General features: G+C 46.4%; 1 protein-coding gene across 1 annotated transcript; it reads left to right on the forward strand.

Annotated features, from left to right (window-relative positions):
- The first annotated feature begins 15,579 nt into the window (after positions 1–15,579).
- LOC133796341 (peamaclein-like) lies at positions 15,580–16,425 on the forward strand. The gene is made up of 2 exons (XM_062233814.1): positions 15,580–15,736; positions 15,841–16,425. The coding sequence occupies exons 1-2, from the start codon at positions 15,640–15,642 to the stop codon at positions 16,032–16,034; spliced, it is 291 nt and encodes a 96-aa protein (XP_062089798.1). The 5' UTR covers positions 15,580–15,639; the 3' UTR covers positions 16,035–16,425.
- Positions 16,426–20,117: the final 3,692 nt, after the last annotated feature.

A 20,117-nucleotide genomic window follows, 5' to 3' on the forward strand; every position in this document is an offset into this window, starting at 1 on the left:
GAAGAAGAATTGTCGATGTCTTTCACGGTAGCTGACCAGAGCTCGCGGATGGACAGAAAGGCTTCGCCTCTCCCGTTTAGTGTCCGGATTACTCTTCCAAGCAAACACAACACGGAAACTCGTCAACTCTCCTGGACTCCCGAAGGGGTATCCTTCGGGGAAGCCCCTTCCAGGAGAAGCTCTTCGAGTGGTCTCCGCGGAAACAGTTCTGTGCCTCGCACGGAACAAAACCAAACGGTCAAGTCCTGGAGGGGGCATATTTGGAATGATATCCGCCTGACACAGGATCCCGCCTGACACGCCCGTCAGGTCAAAGCCGCACACATCCCAGCACGCCTAAGGGTACCTTTTCGCCTACTGTTCCGCTGACAACTTGGAGAAGACGGCTGACTTTGTGTGTTCCCCATACTTTCACGTAAATATACCCACATAGAGTCTTGTAGCCATGCTACTACAGTAATTGTATCCCCTATTTATGGCTGGTGTAATTAAGACTCATGTACGTAGAGAAAAACCCTAATCCGAAACCCTAGCTATAAAGACCCCTTCATTTTACAAGAAGAGGGACGGCCAACAAATCACATAGCAAGAACTCTGCTAAAATCTCTCTAGCTTCTTCTTCTTCAAGAGAACCCGAGAGAAACATTGTGAGTGTGTGAAGTTCTTGTACACCAGCCATCTTACTGTAATCCTTTCCAAGTATAATAACATCGACTCGTGGACTAGGGCTCGTTAACGCCTGAACCACGTAAAAACACTGTTTGTTTAGTTACATTTCAGCACTTCTACAGTTCTTATTTTTTTATTATTCTGTTTGTATTCGTTTCCGAAAAACTCGGTAAACATTTTGGTGCTTTCATTGAGAGCTGTAGGAAGTTGTTAGTCAGCTCTTTTTCTGTGTACGTTTTTTGTATTCACTTCGTGCTAAAGAGATGGTGACTACGAGAAAATCCGCTGTTGACAAAAATGCTACGGTCAACCCCGATACTGCGATGGAAGATGTGGTGCAAAGCGAACCCTTGGACTACCAAGGTGAAGACCCGACATCCCGCCAGGATCGGGTCAGTACCGAAGATACAACATACTTAGAAGACGAAGAAGAGTATGTCCAAGACGGTTATTACAAGGACGGCTGCTACTATGAGAAGGACCCAGAACTGGTCCAAGTAGCCGAAGAACTGGAGGTCACCAAAGTCAAGCTTGCTGAGCAGGAGCGCCTCTCCGAAAAAATGCAGCGCATGATGGAGCGCCTCCAAAGCAAGTTCGGAGACCTAGGCGACTCGGACGAGGACGCCTCTGTTTTAGGTGGTGCTGATGCCGCTATGCCGGATCCAGCCGCTGCTGGACCATCCAAAGCCGCCCCTAACAAGGGCAAAGAAAAAGTTGGAGAGCCTGTACGCGCTGACGCCCCTGCACCTCCTAAAGGCGTGAATCACCAGGCCGACTGCCCCCCCCCCCCCCCCCCCCCGCGCAGAAGGTCTCTGGCGCTCCTAAGCCCAGACGTCCTTCAGCCCCAAGGGGGCACTCTGTGCCTAAAGGGCCTAGTGCTAAGGCACCCAGGCCTAGGGGAAGGAACAACCGCCCCAGTGATTCCGTCAACCAGGACGGTCGGGCTGCGAACTCGCACTCCGAAGATAGCTGGTCCACGGTGGACCTAAGAAGAAAGTTGGAGGCCAAGTTTTAAAAGGCCAAAGGAGAGAAGGCCCGGCCTCGCGGAGCTGACCTCCGAAATCATATCAATGACAAGCTCCGGGGACGTGACCTCCCGGAGAGTGATACGAAGAGGCTCGAGGAACAGATTGCCGCCTTGACCAAGCTGGTCCGGAAGCAAAGTGGGGCCCTGTCAGACTCCGAGGAGGAAGACCCGGAACCATGTATTCGGAGGATCGCGGAAACGTCCCTCCCGGATAACTTCAAAATGCCTCACATAGAATTATATGATGGGAGGACAGACCCGCGTACCCACCTAGCTAAATACAACAAAATGATGCAAGTGGCGCGTGTCAGTGAGGACGCCAAATGCATGTGCTTCTCACTCACCCTTACCAAGTCCGCGGAGGACTGGTGGAAGAGATTAGCTCCCGGATCAATCCACAGTTGGAAGGAGCTACAGTCCGCGTTTAGGAGGCAGTTCATTGCTGCCCGCGACCACGACATGGAGGTTGGTTCCTTAACCAACATCAAGCAGCAGCCCAATGAGAACCTCAAAGCTTTCATTACGAGAATGATGGAAGCTGCTGCAAAGACCAAGGTCAGCGATGACATGAAGCTGATCGCCCTTCAATCGGGCCTTACTGTCGGCTCCCTGCTATGGGGGGAAATGCAGAGGAGACGGGCAGAAACGCTGTCCGAATTCATGTCAAAGGCTCAGGGAATCATCAACCTTGAGGATGCCTACCAGCAGGCCTTTGGAGTTCCCCCAGCTCCAACGCCTTCCGTGACTGCGCCGAGCTTTGCTTCGCAAGCTCCCGCACCAGCCCTCACGCTTCCAGGAGCCCAATTCACTCCAAGTGTGTATGGGCCTTCCGCGTCTGCTCAGACGCCGAGTCAAACCCATTTCTCTGGGTACGGAGCAGTACAAACCGGATGTAGTATCGCTCCTGGCATGCCGCAGCCGCAAGCGGAAGCCCCAGAACGAAATTTGAGCCAATCGCGGAGCAAACGAAGCGGAAGAAACTCCAACCGGGGAGACCATGCAAAGAAGCCCCGGAAGGACTATGAGCCCAAGTTCACGGAATATACCAGTTTGATAGACTCGCGAGAGAATGTCTATCGGGCGACCTGTAATATGGTCAACTACAGGAAGCCCCCGAAAGTGTCTCACGGAGGAAGGCGTCCGCGAGACTCCAATAAGAGGTGTGAGTTCCACGGAGACGTGGGGCACACCACGAATGAGTGCCTTCAGCTGAAGGATGAGATCGAGTCCCTGGCAAGAGCGGGACACCTCAGTCAGTGGGTGAGGATACCCATTATCTATCCCGGACAGGGGTAGTTCACGGAGCTGCATATTCCACGGGACAGAGGGGGACCGCTAGCGCTCCTGGAGCCGGTCACCCCCAAGCTCCCGGGTCGCAGTTCCCAACGCTTCCTGCTCCACCTGCTCCGGCGCCCATTGCCTTGTTGGCTCCAGGACCGGGCAACCCATATCCGCACGGCCTTGCTCCGCCACCCGTTGACGGACACGTAGCCACCATTTCCGGAGGACCACACCTTGCCAGAAGCACCCGCAACTCCCAGAAGAGGTACATGAGGGAGTTAGAACACACCGGGGAGATGTGCGCCTTGGTTCAATCACCTGCTCAACGTCCCCGAATGATGGACCTTCCCATCACCTTCACGGAGGACGACGCTCGGCATGTGCACTTCCCCCACAACGATCCCCTCGTGGTGGAAGCCCAGATTGCCAATAAGAAGGTCTCACGGATCTTGGTCGATAACGGAAGCTCCGTAAACATCCTCTTCAAAGCGGCCTTCCATGCGATCGGATTGACCGAGACAGACCTGGCCCCATGCCCCATACAGCTTCAAGGGTTCAATGGGGATGCACTCATGCCATTAGGCAAAATTCAACTTCCAGTCACCCTCAGAGGAGAGAGAGACGCTTGTGCCTTCAAGCACAGCACATTCGTGGTGGTCGACTGCCCCACGGCGTACAATGCCATCCTAGGCCGACCGGTCCTAATAGATTGTGGGGCCATAACCTCGATACGCCATTTATGCTTGAAGTTCCCATGCGATGATGGGCGTATCGGCACCCTCCGAGGAGACCAACGGAGTGCACGAAGCTGTTACAACGTCTCCGTCCGATCCGTCTACACGGTCCAGGAGACGGTTGCTGCCGTTCCTTTAGCGGAAGAATTACCAGAAACTGGGGGTGCTCAAGGGGCATACTTTGACGAACTCGACCCAAGAGTGGGAATCGAGAAAGCAATAGAGCCGATGGAGGAAGTCGAAGAGGTGATCCTCAACCCGGGAGAACCCACCAAAGTCATTCAGGTGGGGAAAAACCTGCCGTCGGCCATTCGAGATAAGATCGTGGCCACTGTGAAGGATAATCAGGATATCCTGGCATGGTGCCACGCTGATATGACGAGGATTAATCCCAATGTTGCGTGCCACGCGCTCAACATAGACCCATCCGCAACTCCAATTCGCCAAAAGAGGAGGCCGTTAGACCCAGTGAGGGCCGAAGCCGTCAAAGCTGAAGTGGACAAGTTGATGTCCATAGGCTTTCTCCAGGAGTCGCACTATCCCGTGTGGTTGGCCAACCCAGTTCTGGTCCCGAAACCCGATGGGTCCTGGAGAATGTGCATCGACTTCACGGACCTAAACAAGGCCTGCCCGAAAGATTGTTTCCCTCTTCCGCGAATCGATCAGATGGTAGACGCTACTTCCGGGTACGAACTCTTATCCTTCATGGATGCGTACTCCGGATACAACCAGATCAAGATGCATGTCGCGGACCAGGAATACACCAGCTTCCTCACGGACAAGGGTGTCTACTGTTACGTGGTCATGCCTTTCGGTTTGAAGAATGCTGGGGCGACGTACCAGCGTCTAGTAAACAGAATGTTCAAGGACCAACTGGGGAGGAACATGGAGGTGTACGTGGACGACATGTTGGTAAAGTCCAAGACCTCCGGGGACCACAGTGACGACCTTGAGGAAGCTTTCGCCGTGATCCGAAAGTACGGGATGAAACTGAATCCAAAGAAATGTACTTTCGGGGTCTCGTCTGGGAAGTTCCTCGGTTTCATTGTCAGCTCCCGCGGAGTGGAAGCCAACCCTGAGAAAATAAAGGCGTTCATAGATATGCCTTCCCCCTGGAAACATAAGGATGTCCAGAGCGTTACCGGAAGGATAGCTGCCCTCAGCCGCTTCGTATCCAAGGCCACTGACAAGTGTATCCCCTTCTTCAATGTGTTGCGAGGAAACAAGAAGTTCGAGTGGACCCCCGAATGCGAAGCAGCATTCCAACACCTCAAAGAACATTTAACCCGATCTCCCATTCTGTCCAAACCCGTCGAAGGAGAGGCGTTGTTCTTATACTTAGCTGTGACTGAGCACGCAGTGAGTGCCGCTCTCGTCCGGGAAGATGGCCGTATCCAGCTCCCTGTGTATTACGTAAGCAAGAGGTTATTGGACGCCGAGTCCAGATATTCAATGATCGAGAAACTCTCCCTCTGCTTGCTAATTGCTTCACGGAAGCTGAGGCCATATTTCCAGGCGCACACCATCAAAGTACTCACCAACCACCCTCTCCGACAAGTCTTGCAGAAGCCCGAGTCTTCTGGCAGATTGCTTAAGTGGGCCATGGAACTGAGCCAGTTCGACGTCCACTACCAACCACGTGTTTCCATAAAAGGTCAAGCTCTCGCGAACTTTATTGTGGAATGCTCGGGAATGAATGACCTCCCGGAAGATCCTGTCCCGGAACTTCCCACATGGAAGGTCTATGTAGACGGAGCCTCAAATGAAAAAGGAGCTGGAGCGGGGGTCATCCTAATATCTCCCCAAGGGCATCAGCTCCAGAGCACCATCCGTTTCGCGTTCCCAGCATCCAACAACGAGGCAGAACACGAAGCCATGTTAGCTGGATTACGACTGGCCAGAGAAGTCGGAGCCCAAAAAATCGAAGTATACAGCGACTCCCTACTTGTGGTAAACCAAATATCCGGGGAATACCAGATGAAAGGCGAAAGGATGGCTGCCTACGTGTCTCTCTCCCGCGACCTACTGCAGCATTTCAAAGGCTACCAAATCCGCCAGGTCCCCCGGGACCAGAACTCACTCGCGGACACGCTGGCCAAGCTTGCAACGGACCCGGAGATTGAACAGTATGGCTTAGTCCCCATCGGGCACTTAGAAGCCCCCAGTACTGAGACACGAAGGATAAACGCCATCATTGATCATTCCAACTCCTGGATAAGACCCATCCTCAGATTTCTCACCACCGGAGAGCTCCCCACTGATAAAGCTGACGCAAGGAAGCTCCAATATCAAGCTCCCCGATACGTGGTTATGGATGGAAAGCTTTACCACAGGGGGTTGTCCATACCCTTCCTTAGGTGTGTTGCCGGAACGGAAGTCAGCACCATCATCCATGAGGTTCACGGAGGCTTCTGTGGCGATCATACCTCCGGGCTGAGCCTCTCCAAAAAGATCCTTCGACAAGGATACTTCTGGCCCACCATGAAGAAGGATTGTGTGGATTATGTCAGGAAATGTGAGCAGTGCCAGAGGTACGCCAAGGTTCCGCGAGCGCCGCCTACAGAAATTACCCTAATGACCAGCCCCTGGCCATTCGCCGTTTGGGGCATTGACCTAGTAGGTTCCCTCCCAACTGGAAAGGGTGGAGTGAAGTATGCCATAGTCGCGGTAGACTACTTCACCAAATGGGCTGAAGCTGAACCTATGAACACGGTCACATCTAAAAAAGCACTGGACTTTGTCCTCAGGAATATAGTGTGTCGTTTTGGGCTTCCACGAAAAATTGTGTCCGACAACGGAAAGCAATTTGACAGTGAACACTTCACGAACTTCTGTGCTTCGCATGGAATTATCAAAAGCTTTTCCGCAGTCGCCAGACCCCAGGCTAATGGGCAAGTGGAAGCTGTAAACAAAATATTAAAGACCACGTTGAAGAAAAAAATCCAAGCCTGCAAGGCTCACTGGCCGGAAGAACTTCCGCGAGTACTTTGGGCCTATCGCACAACAGAGAGAACTTCGACGGGGCACACGCCTTATTCCATGACCTTCGGTTGCGAGGCCGTCATCCCAGTAGAAACTATGATCCCCTCTCACAGGCAAGATACCTACGACCCTACCCGGAACCATGCCCTTCTCCAGGAGTCCTTGGACATGATCGAAGAGCTCCGGGAGCAGTCGCAGGTCCAACTAAAAATGTACCAAGGCAAGATAGCCCGACACTTTAACACGAGAGTCAAGAGCCGTACATTCGAAGTTGGGGATCTTGTCCTACGGAGAGTATTTCCTGCTATGCAGGATCCGGGAGTAGGAGTCCTCGGACCCAACTGGGAAGGCCCCTACGAAGTCCAAGAAAAAGTGGGCCATGGGACGTATCACTTAAAGAGACTCGACGGATCTAAAGTCCCGCGCGCCTGGAACGCGGAGCACCTCCGCCGTTACTACCAGTAGGCCCCGGACCATCCAGTCGGAAGTCCTTGGTGAAATTAGCAAAAGTGAAAAATGTGGAAATAATCCTCCCTGTTGTAAAACTCACGCCTAGCAGGCTAATTTAATGAAACACGGAGAGATTCACTCCGCTTTTACTGCACTTTTTATCCCTGTGTTCAAAGCTGCGTTTAAACAAGTGACCACGCGGTCCGGAGACGTCCGGGCCCCACGCTCACTTGGGGGGGTATACATGGCTAAGGCATAGCCATACGCCCCTTGAACAAAACGTACCCAGAACACCACTTATGTGCTAGCATTATGTTTGAAAATTTTAAATTGTTTGAAATGTTTAAATTGTTAAGCTTAGGTTTATTTGTTGCCATGAACATGCTTGCATTACGTGTCATATGTGCATTATGTGCTTATGTGAAAATTGCCATGGAAATGCCTGCCAGTATGTATCATGAAAATTATCTCCTGTGTAGCCCAGCGATGGACAGGACTGGGGGTTGAGGCACGTTCATAGAGCTACGCCAAAACACCCCCAACTCCCTGACAAGTCCTTTGCAGAATACTCCGCGATCGCTGTAGAGCTTTGCTTCGCAAGCTCCAGCTCCGGGTCCCGCAAGGCGAAAGATGGCAAGATCCGCGATCGCTGTAGAGCTTTGCTTCGCAAGCTCCAGCTCTGGATCCCGCAAGGCGAAAGATGGCAAGATCCGTGATCACTGTAGAGCTCTGCTTCGCAAGCTCCAGCTCCGGGTCCCGCAAGGAGAAAGATGACAAGATCCGCGACCGTTGTAAGCCTTGCTTCGCAGGCTCCAGCTCCGGATCTCACAAAATAATGCATGGCGAGCTCCTCGACCATTGCAAGTCTCAGCTCCAGGAGCAGACATGGTCGATCCCCCACTCACAGCAGGCCTTGCTTCGCAAAGCCCCTGGTCCGGGATCACACCTGGTGGGCGTGGCGATTTCCCCGACAGCAACGAGCCTTGCCTCGCAGGGCTCCATGCCAGGTCCCTGAAGTCAGCCACCATGAGGTTCGCAACAACAGTTAGTTTTGCTTCGCAAAGATCTAACCTTAAGTCTAGCGACGCTCACCAAAAGAACTCCCGTTCCAAACCATGGAACGGCTCACCTTAGCAATCCCAGCGAACAGTATAACTACAAGTCCCGGGATTGGCTATTTGCCTTAGGAAAGCTAAAATACGGTGAAAGGAACCTGGCCGTTGGAACCAGGAAACCTTCGTAACCTAAAAACTACGTGGGAAAAGACATCATACGTTAGAGCTTCAAGTGGGAAGTGCATAGGTTTTGGTCGTTGGAACCAAAACCTCATACGCCCCTACAACAGTTTCTACCGTATAAAAGTCTACCCTAAGCGCAAAGATAAATAAATAACTCGGCAGAAAAGAAAGGAGAATGCTATAATTATGGCAAATATGTTCGCAATGAAAAAACTCAAAATGAAAAATAAATTAAAGATAAAACCCCTTCAAGCATTGGGGGTAACTGCTGCTTCCACGACCGCGGCTTCGGGGGCATTGGCTTCAACTGAGGCTGGCGGAGTCGGCTCATTGGAAGGCGGAACTTTGTCATGAGAAGGTTCAGAGGTCCCCGCCTCTCCGGGATCTCCCACCTCAGGAGCTCCAGCACGTTCGTCAATGTTGTAAGTTTGGACGTACGCCTCTGGGCCTTGATCCCACACGAGTAGCTTCTCCCTCATGGCTTCAGCATCATCTCCCAGATAGCCTAATACCTCCGGGTTCACTTTCCAGAGTTGATGCATGAGGACCACATGCGATATATTAATCGTCCTGTTCAGTATCACCTCAGCATCCTCCTTCTCCTTCAAGCGCTCCGCCTCGGAGGTTGCCAGCTGTGCCTCCGCGACAGTTAGTTGAGCCCTCAATTTTTCCATTTCGGCCTTGGAGGCATCACGCTCCCTCTTAAGAGAATCAATATCCTTGCACTGCTCCCTATTTTGGCTCAGCACGGATTGCTTCTCGGTCACATGCCCCCTGGCAGTGAATTGCAAGGCCCCGATCTTCTTATCCTTCTCGGCGAGCCCCAACTGCAGCATAGACACGAGATCCCTGCTCCTCTTATGGAGTTGCTCCTCCTCGTGAAGCTTACTCTGAAGAGTGGAATATTCCTCTTGCTGCTTAAGGAGGAGATCATTTTTTGATTGCAAGCGAGCTTCCAAGGTATCCTTCTCCACCCTGGCTTGGGACAGCTCTTCCCGGAGCTTGGAGTTTTCGGCCTTCATCCCATCCGACCGCTGTTTAAACTCATTCTCTGCCTTGGCCCGGTACTCTTGGTATTTGGCAAGATATTTCTTGTCCGCCTCTTCCTCAGCCGTACGCCGGGCCTGATCAATCTTCTCCGAAGCCTCCAAGGCCTGTTGGGTCAGTTTCTGCTTCTCCGCCTCCAAGGCCTGGCGAGCCAGCTGGCTCTCCTCCAGTTGAACCAAAACTGCACCAACCTCCCGGAACGAGCGTTCCGCGATCATGGAGGCCTGCAAGGAAAGACAACAGAATGAGCTAAAGCCGGACCAAAAGACAGATGATCCCAAAAAACAACAACTGACGGCTTACCCCGGACAGTTGCTGCTTCACAGCGTGTGTCAGCAACAGCGGATCCTTACTGCTACTGATGGCCCATTTCTCAGAATTGAGCTCGCACAAGCTCAGGGCCATGTCCTCCATCATCTCAGCTCCGAATGGCGCCAATGCACGTCCGAGCCTAGGCACCAGCCTCTTCTCCAAGGCTGGACCATCCAAAACCGCTCCGGCCGGGTGAAGGGATCTCACCCCCTCGGCCAGCTCAGCTCTCTTCACGGCAGACAAGTTATCTGCCCTTCCCTGAGTAACAACCTTCTCCGCCTCTAACCGCCTCTTCAAAAAACTATCGGCCCGTCTTACACCCTCTAGGAGGGCAGCGGGGAAACTGGTTGGCTTCCGCGGGAAGTGGAACTTCAGGCCAGGCAGAGGAAGGTTGGTTGTCTGAGAAGAAGGAGACCCCGGAAGGGTGGACCCCCTTTGGGCTGGAGGAGGAGGCAGACGGGGTATTAAGGCCCCGGTCTGTTGCTTTTGCTGCTGCGGCAGCAGAAGTAATTGCCCTTGTTGCTGCTACTGGTTTGGATGTGGTTGTTGCTGCTACTGTGACGTTGGTGATTGTCTCTGTTGTTCTTGTTGCTGCTGTTGTTGTAGTTGTAGTTGCTGTCGTTGCTGTTGTTGTTGCCTTCGACCAGGAGAAGAGTGTCTAAGGCGTTTGTTCTTAGCGCCCTCAGCATCTTCTTCGGGACGCTTGCTCACCCCAGTTGTCCTCACGGGGAACACAAGCCCTTCCCCGTCGCTGCTGCTACTCGAGACCATCATAGTCTCGGAAGGCCCGTCAGCAGGAGACTTCTCTACCCTCGGAGACGCTTGCGCCTTGCCACTTGTCTTCTTGGGGGAGGCAGCTTTACCTCCCCTACCAGCCTTGGTCTTCCGTCCTTTCCCCGTGGACGGGTCTTGGCTGGTGGCAGCCTTCTTAATGAGCAAAGTAACCCTCCCCAACATCTTGGCTTCTGGATACTCTGCAAGAAACGTACAAAGCAAGGTTAACGAACCAACAAGCAATGAGAAAGAAGATAAGCGGAAGACAAGACAATCAACAACATAAAAGCACAAGCAAGCCCGCCAGCAGGGAACAAGAAACGAGAAAAAGAAAAGTTTGAAAGGGACGACCATGCACGAGAAACGTGGATGGCCTTCCCCGAGCAAAACAAAACACCGCTTCCTGCTCCAGGAAGCTCCCGTACTCCTTGAAGTCCGGGAATGACATGCTGAGGGAAGAAGGGTCAACCATGATGACACCTTCTGGCAGACTACCATCACTCAGACACCCGAGGAGCTCATCTACCCTATCGCAGTATCTGTCGAAGGGTATCCTATGCGGATCTAGCCTAAGGAAACGGGGATCAAACCCCATCTGAGAGGTCCGGGAAACCTCAGGCAGGCTGGGGGTGTGGATCAATCGAAAACTAGTCTTACCTCTCCCGGAGGTACTAGCCCCCGGAGCCCCTTCGTTAGGGTAAGCCACGGCGTGGCGAGCCTCTATCTCCTCTTCCTCCGGCTGGGGGTCGGGGAATCTCTCCGCCCAACTAGGAGATAAAGTATTTTCGTCCCGGGCTGCTTGGGTGATCACCTTGGACAGCTCCAGGGCAATCTGCTCCCGGATGTCGGCTGACACCTGACTTTGCCCCCTGCCACTCACTAGCTCGATGTTTTGGAAAGAGGCGAGTAGCCCATACTCCCTCAACGATTCGGAGGTCACAAGTCCCTCCACTTTCAACTCTTCCTCATAAAGCCCTTCGTAGAACTTGGACCTCCTTATCATCTCCGCGCAGCGAGGTGTCCGCGGAACGACTTCTGCAAAAATCAAATACAAGCGTTAGAGATCCTCCCAAAAGGCAAATCAAACGCGAAGAAACAAAGTTGAAAAGGAGAGGAAGAAGCACTTACCAGGGATTTTGAAGTCCAAAGATAGGGCTGGTACCCTCTTCAGCGGGAAGCCAGTCGTCAGGAACCAGTATTCCCGGAGGTCTGGAACCCTCGCGGTATGGCAAGTGGGGCACATCCCGTCCGGGTGCCTTTCCAGCCTGTAAAACCCCACCTTGTCTGAATGACCCCTCATAGGCTGAGACTTCAACCCGTAGAAGTACAGCACCTCCTCCGGGGTAGGAGCTTCCAGTTTCCGGGACTTGCAAAAGATGAACCACCCCGCTAGGAGCTTGTAGCTGGGAGGAATCAACTGGAAGGGGGCAATCCCCGCCTTCACACAGAAATTGGCGAAGTAACTCCTTAGGGGCAAGTGCGCCCCACACACTATGTGTGCCCAGCTCCAGGCACCAAAGCCCTCGTGACTCTGGCTAGCTGACTCGCCCAGCACCGACAGACGGTGCCACATTAGACCTGGGATGTTCTTCAGGCCTGCCTTGGAGGAATACAGCTCCAGCATGCCATAATTCCTGAAAAGGTTCGGCTTTTGGTCCATCTCCCAGATGGAACTATTGGAGGTCGGTGGGCTAGCCGCGACCACTTTCGCCTTTCCTTTCCCCTTTGCACCAGCGATAGGAGAGCCCTTCTCTTGGGCAGAATCAGCCTCCCCCACAGCAAGGAGTTGTTCCTTTGAGATGTTCGTCACTGGACAAAAGAAAGAAAGAAGAAAACACTCTAAGCAGTCAGCACCCTTGTCATACCCTAGTGGTATCAAAGGCGTCGGGGAGACCCTCCCCAAAAACTGCTTGGAGAGGCTCCCACCGAGCTTACCGAGGGATTGGCACCATGCCACCCGAAGGGCAGCAAGGAACCGGACTCAGACTCTGAGCCTAAGCCCACCAAAAGAAGTGTTTTTCCAGAGAAAGACACCCTAAAGGCATTCATGCTTATGCCCTAAAACAGCAAAACAAGGAACGACTTTCCAAACGCAAATCGCCAAAGCATGCAAAAAAGGCTACTTATCGACTCACATCAATCACATGCCTACCAAAGCCCTATTCACGCATGCACATAAGCGATAATGGCAGAAACCCCTACTCTAACAACTACCAACAACCTAAGGTTTGGGAAGAAAGAGCAAAGTAGAAATACTTACTGATATTCGGGTAAGTTGGAGGTTGAAGGAGTAACTGGATCACTGCACAGCACGATCGCGAGAATTAAAAGCTGCAAAGACGAACGGCGATTCAAACCAGGAACTTCGGCGAATAAACCCACTGCCAAATCAAAAGAAAAGTTTCCAGATCCTTACCAAGAGAAATGGCAAGTTCGGAGGAACGGAAGCTGGGAAGCCTGAGAGTTCAAAGGTTTGGAAATCGGAAAATTCGAAAGATAGAGAATTTGAAAGCGTAAAGAGGAAGAAAGGTCCTTTCCCTCGTTTTTATAGCAGGGAGGAAGTCGTTTCGAATTCCTCAAATGGACGGTCCCGATCTTCCCATTCCGTGTGCATCAGATCCAACGGCTGGAGATGAAGCGACGATCCTATTTATGACTCCTCGGATGGGAATAAAGTATTTATTTCCCATCATTACACCACCTCGGGCCCGGAATACCATTAAAAACCGTCAAATCATTACTCAGATGACTGACGCACGTATACTCAACCAGTCGCCTCACGCACACGTCTTGGTCGCAGAACCATTCCCAGCATGACACGTGGTCCTTGGCGCACTTGAATACCTGAGTTCAAATAGAAGAAATTCCCTTTCTTTTTCATACTAACACTCAGACAGGAAAAAGGAATCCTTCCGGGAACACCGAAGGTGGCCCCTCGCCTAATCTAAGAGACCGAAATACCCGGAAGACTGTACAAGCCCCCGGATCTCTCAAAGCTCCGTGGCCTTGGGGGGTAAATGTTATCCAGATGTCCGGATAGCGTTTAGATTGATGTCCTCGGGGAAGAAGAATTGTCGATGTCTTTCACGGTAGGTGACCAGAGCTCGCGGATGGACAGAAAGGCTTCGCCTCTCCCGTTTAGTGTTCGGATTACTCTTCCAAGCAAACACAACACGGAAACTCGTCAACTCTCCCGGACTCCCGAAGGGGTATCCTTCGGGGAAGCCCCTTCCAGGAGAAGCTCTTCGAGTGGTCTCCGCGGAAACAGTTCCGTGCCTCGCACGGAACAAAACCAAACGGTCAAGTCCTAGAGGGGGCATATTTGGAATGATATCCGCCTGACACAGGATCCCGCCTGACACGCCCGTCAGGTCAAAGCCGCACACATCCCAGCACGCCTAAGGGTACCTTTTCGCCTACTGTTCCGCTGACAACTTGGAGAAGACGGCTGACTTTGTGTGTTCCCCATACTTTCACGTAAATATACCCACATAGAGTCTTGTAGCCATGCTACTACAGTAATTGTATCCCCTATTTATGGCTGGTGTAATTAAGACTCATGTACGTAGAGAAAAACCCTAATCCGAAACCCTAGCTATAAAGACCCCTTCATTTTACAAGAAGAGGGACGGCCAACAGATCACATAGCAAGAACTCTGCTAAAATCTCTCTAGCTTCTTCTTCTTCAAGAGAACCCGAGAGAAACATTGTGAGTGTGTGAAGTTCTTGTACACCAGCCATCTTACTGTAATCCTTTCCAAGTATAATAACATCGACTCGTGGACTAGGGCTCGTTAACGCCTGAACCACGTAAAAACACTATTTGTTTAGTTACATTTCAGCACTTCTACAGTTCTTATTTTTTTATTATTCTGTTTGTATTCGTTTCCGAAAAACTCGGTAAACAGTTACCAAACATTTTTTTTTAAATAAAGAAATAAAAATAAAATAATATTTTCATTTTTGTGTTTAAAAAATTTAAAAACAAAAATTTTACCAAACGGACCCATAATATTATCATAATAATATTTTATAACACTTCAATTTATATTAATATAATTATTAAATATCTAGTCTTGTATTGTATATTATTATAATAATGATATTTTATATTTGAATTTAAATTTGAATTAATATTAAAATAATAATTATATATATAGTTTTATATTAAATATTATTATACTAATGATATTTTATAATATTTGAATTTAAATTAATATAATTAATAAATATTTATTTTTAGTTAGTTTTAAAGGTATATTTAAATATTTTGTATATTTCGTTAAAGTTAATAAAAAAAACATTTAAAACTAAGAATTTTCGTTATCTACACATTTTTTTATATAGAAGAGATATACTGTATTACTATTTTTTTCTATGAATTTTATGTGTATTAGGGTTGTGCAAAAATTATCCATTCCAATTAGAACCGACTGATCCAATTACAACCGACCACCAAAAAATGGATATCTACTTATGATTGGATTGGATATGATCACATTTTGAAGAACGAAATTGTATCAGATCGATTGTTGGATGATATACGCAAAAATCTAATAAACCGAATCAATCCAATTGTATATATATTTTTAAAATATATTTATTTAGGATTATGCTTATAATTTATGTTGTATTTTTATGGTGTTATATTATTTTGAACAAATTAGTCTTTCTATTTATAATATTATGAATTATTTGAATAAATTAAGCTAAATAAATGTTAAAAAATATTAGATGGATCCAATCTCATCAAATACATAACCAAAAGGACACATCCAATAGATAAAATTGATCCAATCCATTAAATAATTAGATCAAATCCGGATTAGATATATTGGTTGTAAAAATTCAACATGAATAGACCTAATAACATTGAATCATACATGCGATGTGATCCAATGAATACCCACATATACTTTTTATCTAGTAGCTATATAGTGCATGCATGTGCATATACTTACAAATTACAATACAAACAAGAACTGAACTGTCTAGAATAGCGCAAGCGCTCCAGCTGTACGTCAAAGCATTTATTATTGAGCCATACATAATAGGTCCACGTACGGTTTCAATCCAGCCCCTATTAATACCCATCTTTTGAGTTCTCTTGCCAAAAAGGCAGAAGATGAAAATGATGAAGCTTTCCTTTGTAGCTTTTCTCCTATGCGCTCTTCTCCTAATGTCCTCAGCTATGGCTTATCGTTATCCCTCCTCTTCGTCAGGTACATCTCAAGTAACTGTTACTTTTTTCTTTTTTCATGTATAGGCCCTTTAGAATAATACTTGTACTATATTTTTTAGTCTTGTAAAATGTATGTGTGTGAAGATAAAGGAGGGGTTTGCGGAGATAAGTGCAAAAGTCGGTGCTCAAAAGCGGGAGTGTTGGATCGGTGCGTAAGATACTGTGGGATCTGCTGCGAGCAATGCAAGTGCGTTCCTTCTGGGACTTATGGCAACAAGCACGAGTGTCCCTGCTATAGGGACTTGAGGAACTCCAAGGGCAAGCCCAAGTGTCCTTAAATAGTATTCATAGACCACTTGATCCCCTGCTCCTATACTATATATATGGATTCCCTACTACTGCTCTCTCTTAGTTAAATTAGTATGGTATTAATGAGTTGAGAGATCTGAGAGAGTGTGTGTGTACTGTTACGTTTGGTGTGTGATCATCAGCTAGCAAAATAAAATAAAATATTATGTAATAATGTTTTTATATGATTTTAAGATTACGTACCTGTGAGTCTAGTTTCCAGTTAGTAAGAGTTAAGTAGTGCTAGCTAGCTAGCTAGCTGGTTTTGGGTTTCCATTTGTGTAATTAATCAGTACATACGTAGTTAATGTTTGTGTGCTTGTTTAATCTTTTATTATTGGTGATGGTGATATTGTGGCAGTTGGGGTTTCCTTATACAAATCTCTCTAACACCTAAAAAGTGGTTCGATAGTATTGCTGTTTTGGCAATAATTAAACTTCCGCTTGGCTACCACCCACAGCACTTCTCGAGAAGCTTGCCTTTATTAATTTGGCTACTATTTATGATTGGAAATCACATTTCAAACCCTCATTAGTAATATAAAATTTTAATTCAATTTCCATAACTTTAAATTTTAGCGAAAACTCTTAATTAATTGATGAAACTCTAGTTCGTATATCGTATTTTGAATAAACTTAAATTTCAAAATATTTTCTACATTTAATTAATAGAGACTTGTTGCCAGAATTTATAAAATTAACATGGTAGATATTTTTGTTGGTATAAAGTTATTTGAAAATTCTTATTGTTTCAGAATATTGAAGGAAAAGGGGTAATTAATTTCTGGTGAATTGATTTTATGTTAAAGTTATATAAGGGTTGTGTACTTCCCGTAATGAGATTATTACAAGGGATTCTATTTAGTACATACATAATGTCATTTTTCAAATAGTACTAGGGATTGGCAACATCCAAACCAATTTAATTACACCCATTTAATGAAATCAAATTCAATTATAAAAAATTGGATATCCAATTATAATTTAATTGTATTGGATTTGAATTATTGAATTGGATCGAATGGCGGATAACACTGTCAAAATCCAATTAAAAAAAGATTCAATCCAATTACATATAATATATATTACAAAATATTTAATTATTTATATTTCTTCAAATATATTTATATTTCTTTTAATACATTAATATTGGCTAACTATTAGTCCTATACACTTCTATTCCTAATTAGAGGGAAAAAAACACTAAAATATGCATCTATTCTCCTCATCTCTCATTCTCAATACTAATTCAAGCTTTTAGTTGGAATAAACTTGTAAGGTTAATAACTTTATGTAGTTTGAACCTAAATAAATGGTGTTGTTTAGTTTTTAAGTGATTTTTTTGTATATTTTTAAGTTAATATTAAAAATCAATTTTCAACTCGAACTCCAATTAAAAATTTGAACCAATCCAATTACTAATTGGATTGAGTTGGATTGGATTTTGATGTTTAATTGGAATGGATTGAATGATGATTTTAAAAATCCAACATTTAATTGGATTGGATTGGATCAGATCCCACCCCTGGATAGTACACCAACCTCCGACTATTTAATGATAAATGAATAGCCAACCTGTAAATGAATTTTTTTTATTTAAATTTAGTTTTTATGGAGTACTATTAATTATTTTTAAAGTGAAAGTGTTGGTATTAAATGAGAAAAAATCAAGAATACGCAACGGAATAGGATCTTTTAAAAAATTATTAATACTAATAAGGATCATATATATAAAGATATATAATATTAAAATGAATAGAGATATCTCTCGTAGCCTATCAAATGTCCTTGAATATTTTCATAGCGTCCCAAATTTGCTAATAAGGCTTAGGACATTAATTAGCGTGTCAGGAGGGCAATAATTGATTTAATTATGTTAATATGTGAATTTGATGATTATGTGATTAGAAATGCATGTTTAGGTGAATTAAATATGCATGTGGGCCCCATTTGGCTATTAGGGGTATATTTGTAATTTTAGCCCGTTAAGGGCATAAATGCAATATTTGTGTATATTGTGATTGATACCACGAGTGAGTGGTGATATATTTGTGATGCATGATCCGAGATGGTCCTAGGGAGAAATTTAGCTAGAAAGTGACAACAGGGTCAAATACCCGACTCGGGAGGAGCCTAGGGGTATTTCGGGAGTGTTATGTGTGTTCAGAAATTATCGAGTAATGGGAAGTAATTTAGCAATGATTTGCACATGTCGAGATTAAACAAGGATTTATAGGAACACTCGAGGAATTAGCGGGATATGGAAAATGACGGAATTTCCCTTGGTGGCACTTGAAGATTTAGATAAGCTTAAGAGGTATTTTCTACTTTTAACTAAGGAGAGGTTTGATCAATTAGGCAGCCGAGGTTCTAGGGTCATTTAGAAAGAAAACAGAAGTCTCTCTTAGATCTCTCTCTCTCTCTCTCTCTCATTCGGTTCTCACTCTCCCTCTTGGGTGTTTGAGAATTTTGGATAAATCTTGAGGATTTGAGCTGAAGAATTGGTGGATTGAAAGCTTGAGGACTTAGGAAATTAGCTCAGGGTCGAGTACAATTTAGAGGTAAGCACTTCTCCTTGATCTTCATGTTGAATTCTGCTACGATTAGAGGCTTGCATGAGAGTGAATTTTGATTTGAATTTTGAGTGTTAGTGAGGATTAGGGAGTTGTTCTTAAGTGGATTTGATGTCTAGGTTGTGTGGACAAGGAATTTAGGTTCAATTATGAGTTTAATTGATGTTTGAAGTATGAAAATGGAGTTTAGGTTCGAGGAAAAACGCAGGAAATGGTGCGATTTTCTAGGTTTGGGGGCTCAGGCCGCGATCTGTGTATGTTGAAGAGGCTGGAAGCCTTTATCTACCCAGGCGTGCCGCGACGCAAGGTATAGCGCATCGCAGCCTGTGTCCCTCAGCAGAGAGGCATTTTTCCTCTAACTTGGGGTGCACCGCAGCCCTTAAGGGGGCTGGGTCGCAGCTCAAATGCAAAATATTGCCTGTTTGAAGGTTTTTAGCTCGGGAACTTGAATGTTAAGGCTCAAGAAGGTTTCTACTACCCAGTTTGGTAGAATCCAAGGTCCCGGAGGCTAGATTTATATTCTGAAATTATTTATTGGCTTAGAACTTGATGGATGGTTATTATGAATACGTTGTGACTAGGTTTTTGCGAGGCTCGGGTTAGGGACTGTGCTCGTAATCACAGTGTTCAGATAGCTCGAGACACAGGTAAGAAAACTGTTGTAATCGTAGAGCAGGGCGTGACCCTATTAATTGTATTGCGGGGCATAGAATTATTGATTGTATTGCAGCGTGTGGCCCTAATGCTTATATTCAGTATGTGTTTAAATATCTACTGATATTGTGCTATGTGATGCGTATTTGTGAGTGAACGGTGAAGGCCGAGAATGGCGAAGGCAGAGAACGGCGAAGGCCAAGAACGGCAGGAAACCGAATACGGCAAGGGGCCGGGAACGACTGTGAACCAACTCACTTAGTAACGACTCTAAGGAAGTAGGGTGTTACACTTTTCGTATAAATCAACGATCTTCCTATATTTTCTGAAAGCTCACACCTTAGCCTTCTAAGCCAATCCTCAAACACACAAGGACGTTTGTGGGCACGCAGGATTCAAATGTTGATTTAGACACTCTAGATGTACTCAACACATGAGATCTGGATAGGATTGAGAAGAGAGAGGCTATAGAAATTTGAAATTATATTGTTTCTTTTCTTGAGAGAGTTTGACAGTCAAAACAACTTATTGAAATTTAATCTGAAAGTATCACTTTCCAAGTTTATAAAGATAATTAACTAATTTAATTAATCTTTATTTTATTTAAAATAAAACTAATAAGTTACAACTTATTTAATTATTTAATTTAAATCATATTTAAAAAAGAATAATAAAATATAATTAAATAAACAAATTAATTTGAAATTCAAAATTCAAATCTCAGGGATATAAAATATTCACTACAACAAAATAGGGGTTTTATGACTTTATTTAGGAGACATTGAAAGTCTACAATGTCTCCCATAGGGGGAGACGTTGTAAGTGGAGTCATTGTAAGTGTATATC

This window comes from Humulus lupulus, chromosome 1 (genome assembly GCF_963169125.1).
Source record: "Humulus lupulus chromosome 1, drHumLupu1.1, whole genome shotgun sequence".
NCBI classification, from domain to species: Eukaryota; Viridiplantae; Streptophyta; class Magnoliopsida; order Rosales; family Cannabaceae; genus Humulus; species Humulus lupulus.

What these genes read in the sequence shown, in the direction of transcription:
- LOC133796341 (XM_062233814.1), top strand. Translation starts at nt 15,640, where the DNA reads ATGAAAATGATGAAGCTTTCCTTTGTAGCTTTTCTCCTATGCGCTCTT. An exon ending in TTATCCCTCCTCTTCGTCAG is followed by an intron (nt 15,737 to 15,840) that starts GTACATCTCAAG and finishes ATGTGTGTGAAG; the next exon opens with ATAAAGGAGGGGTTTGCGGA.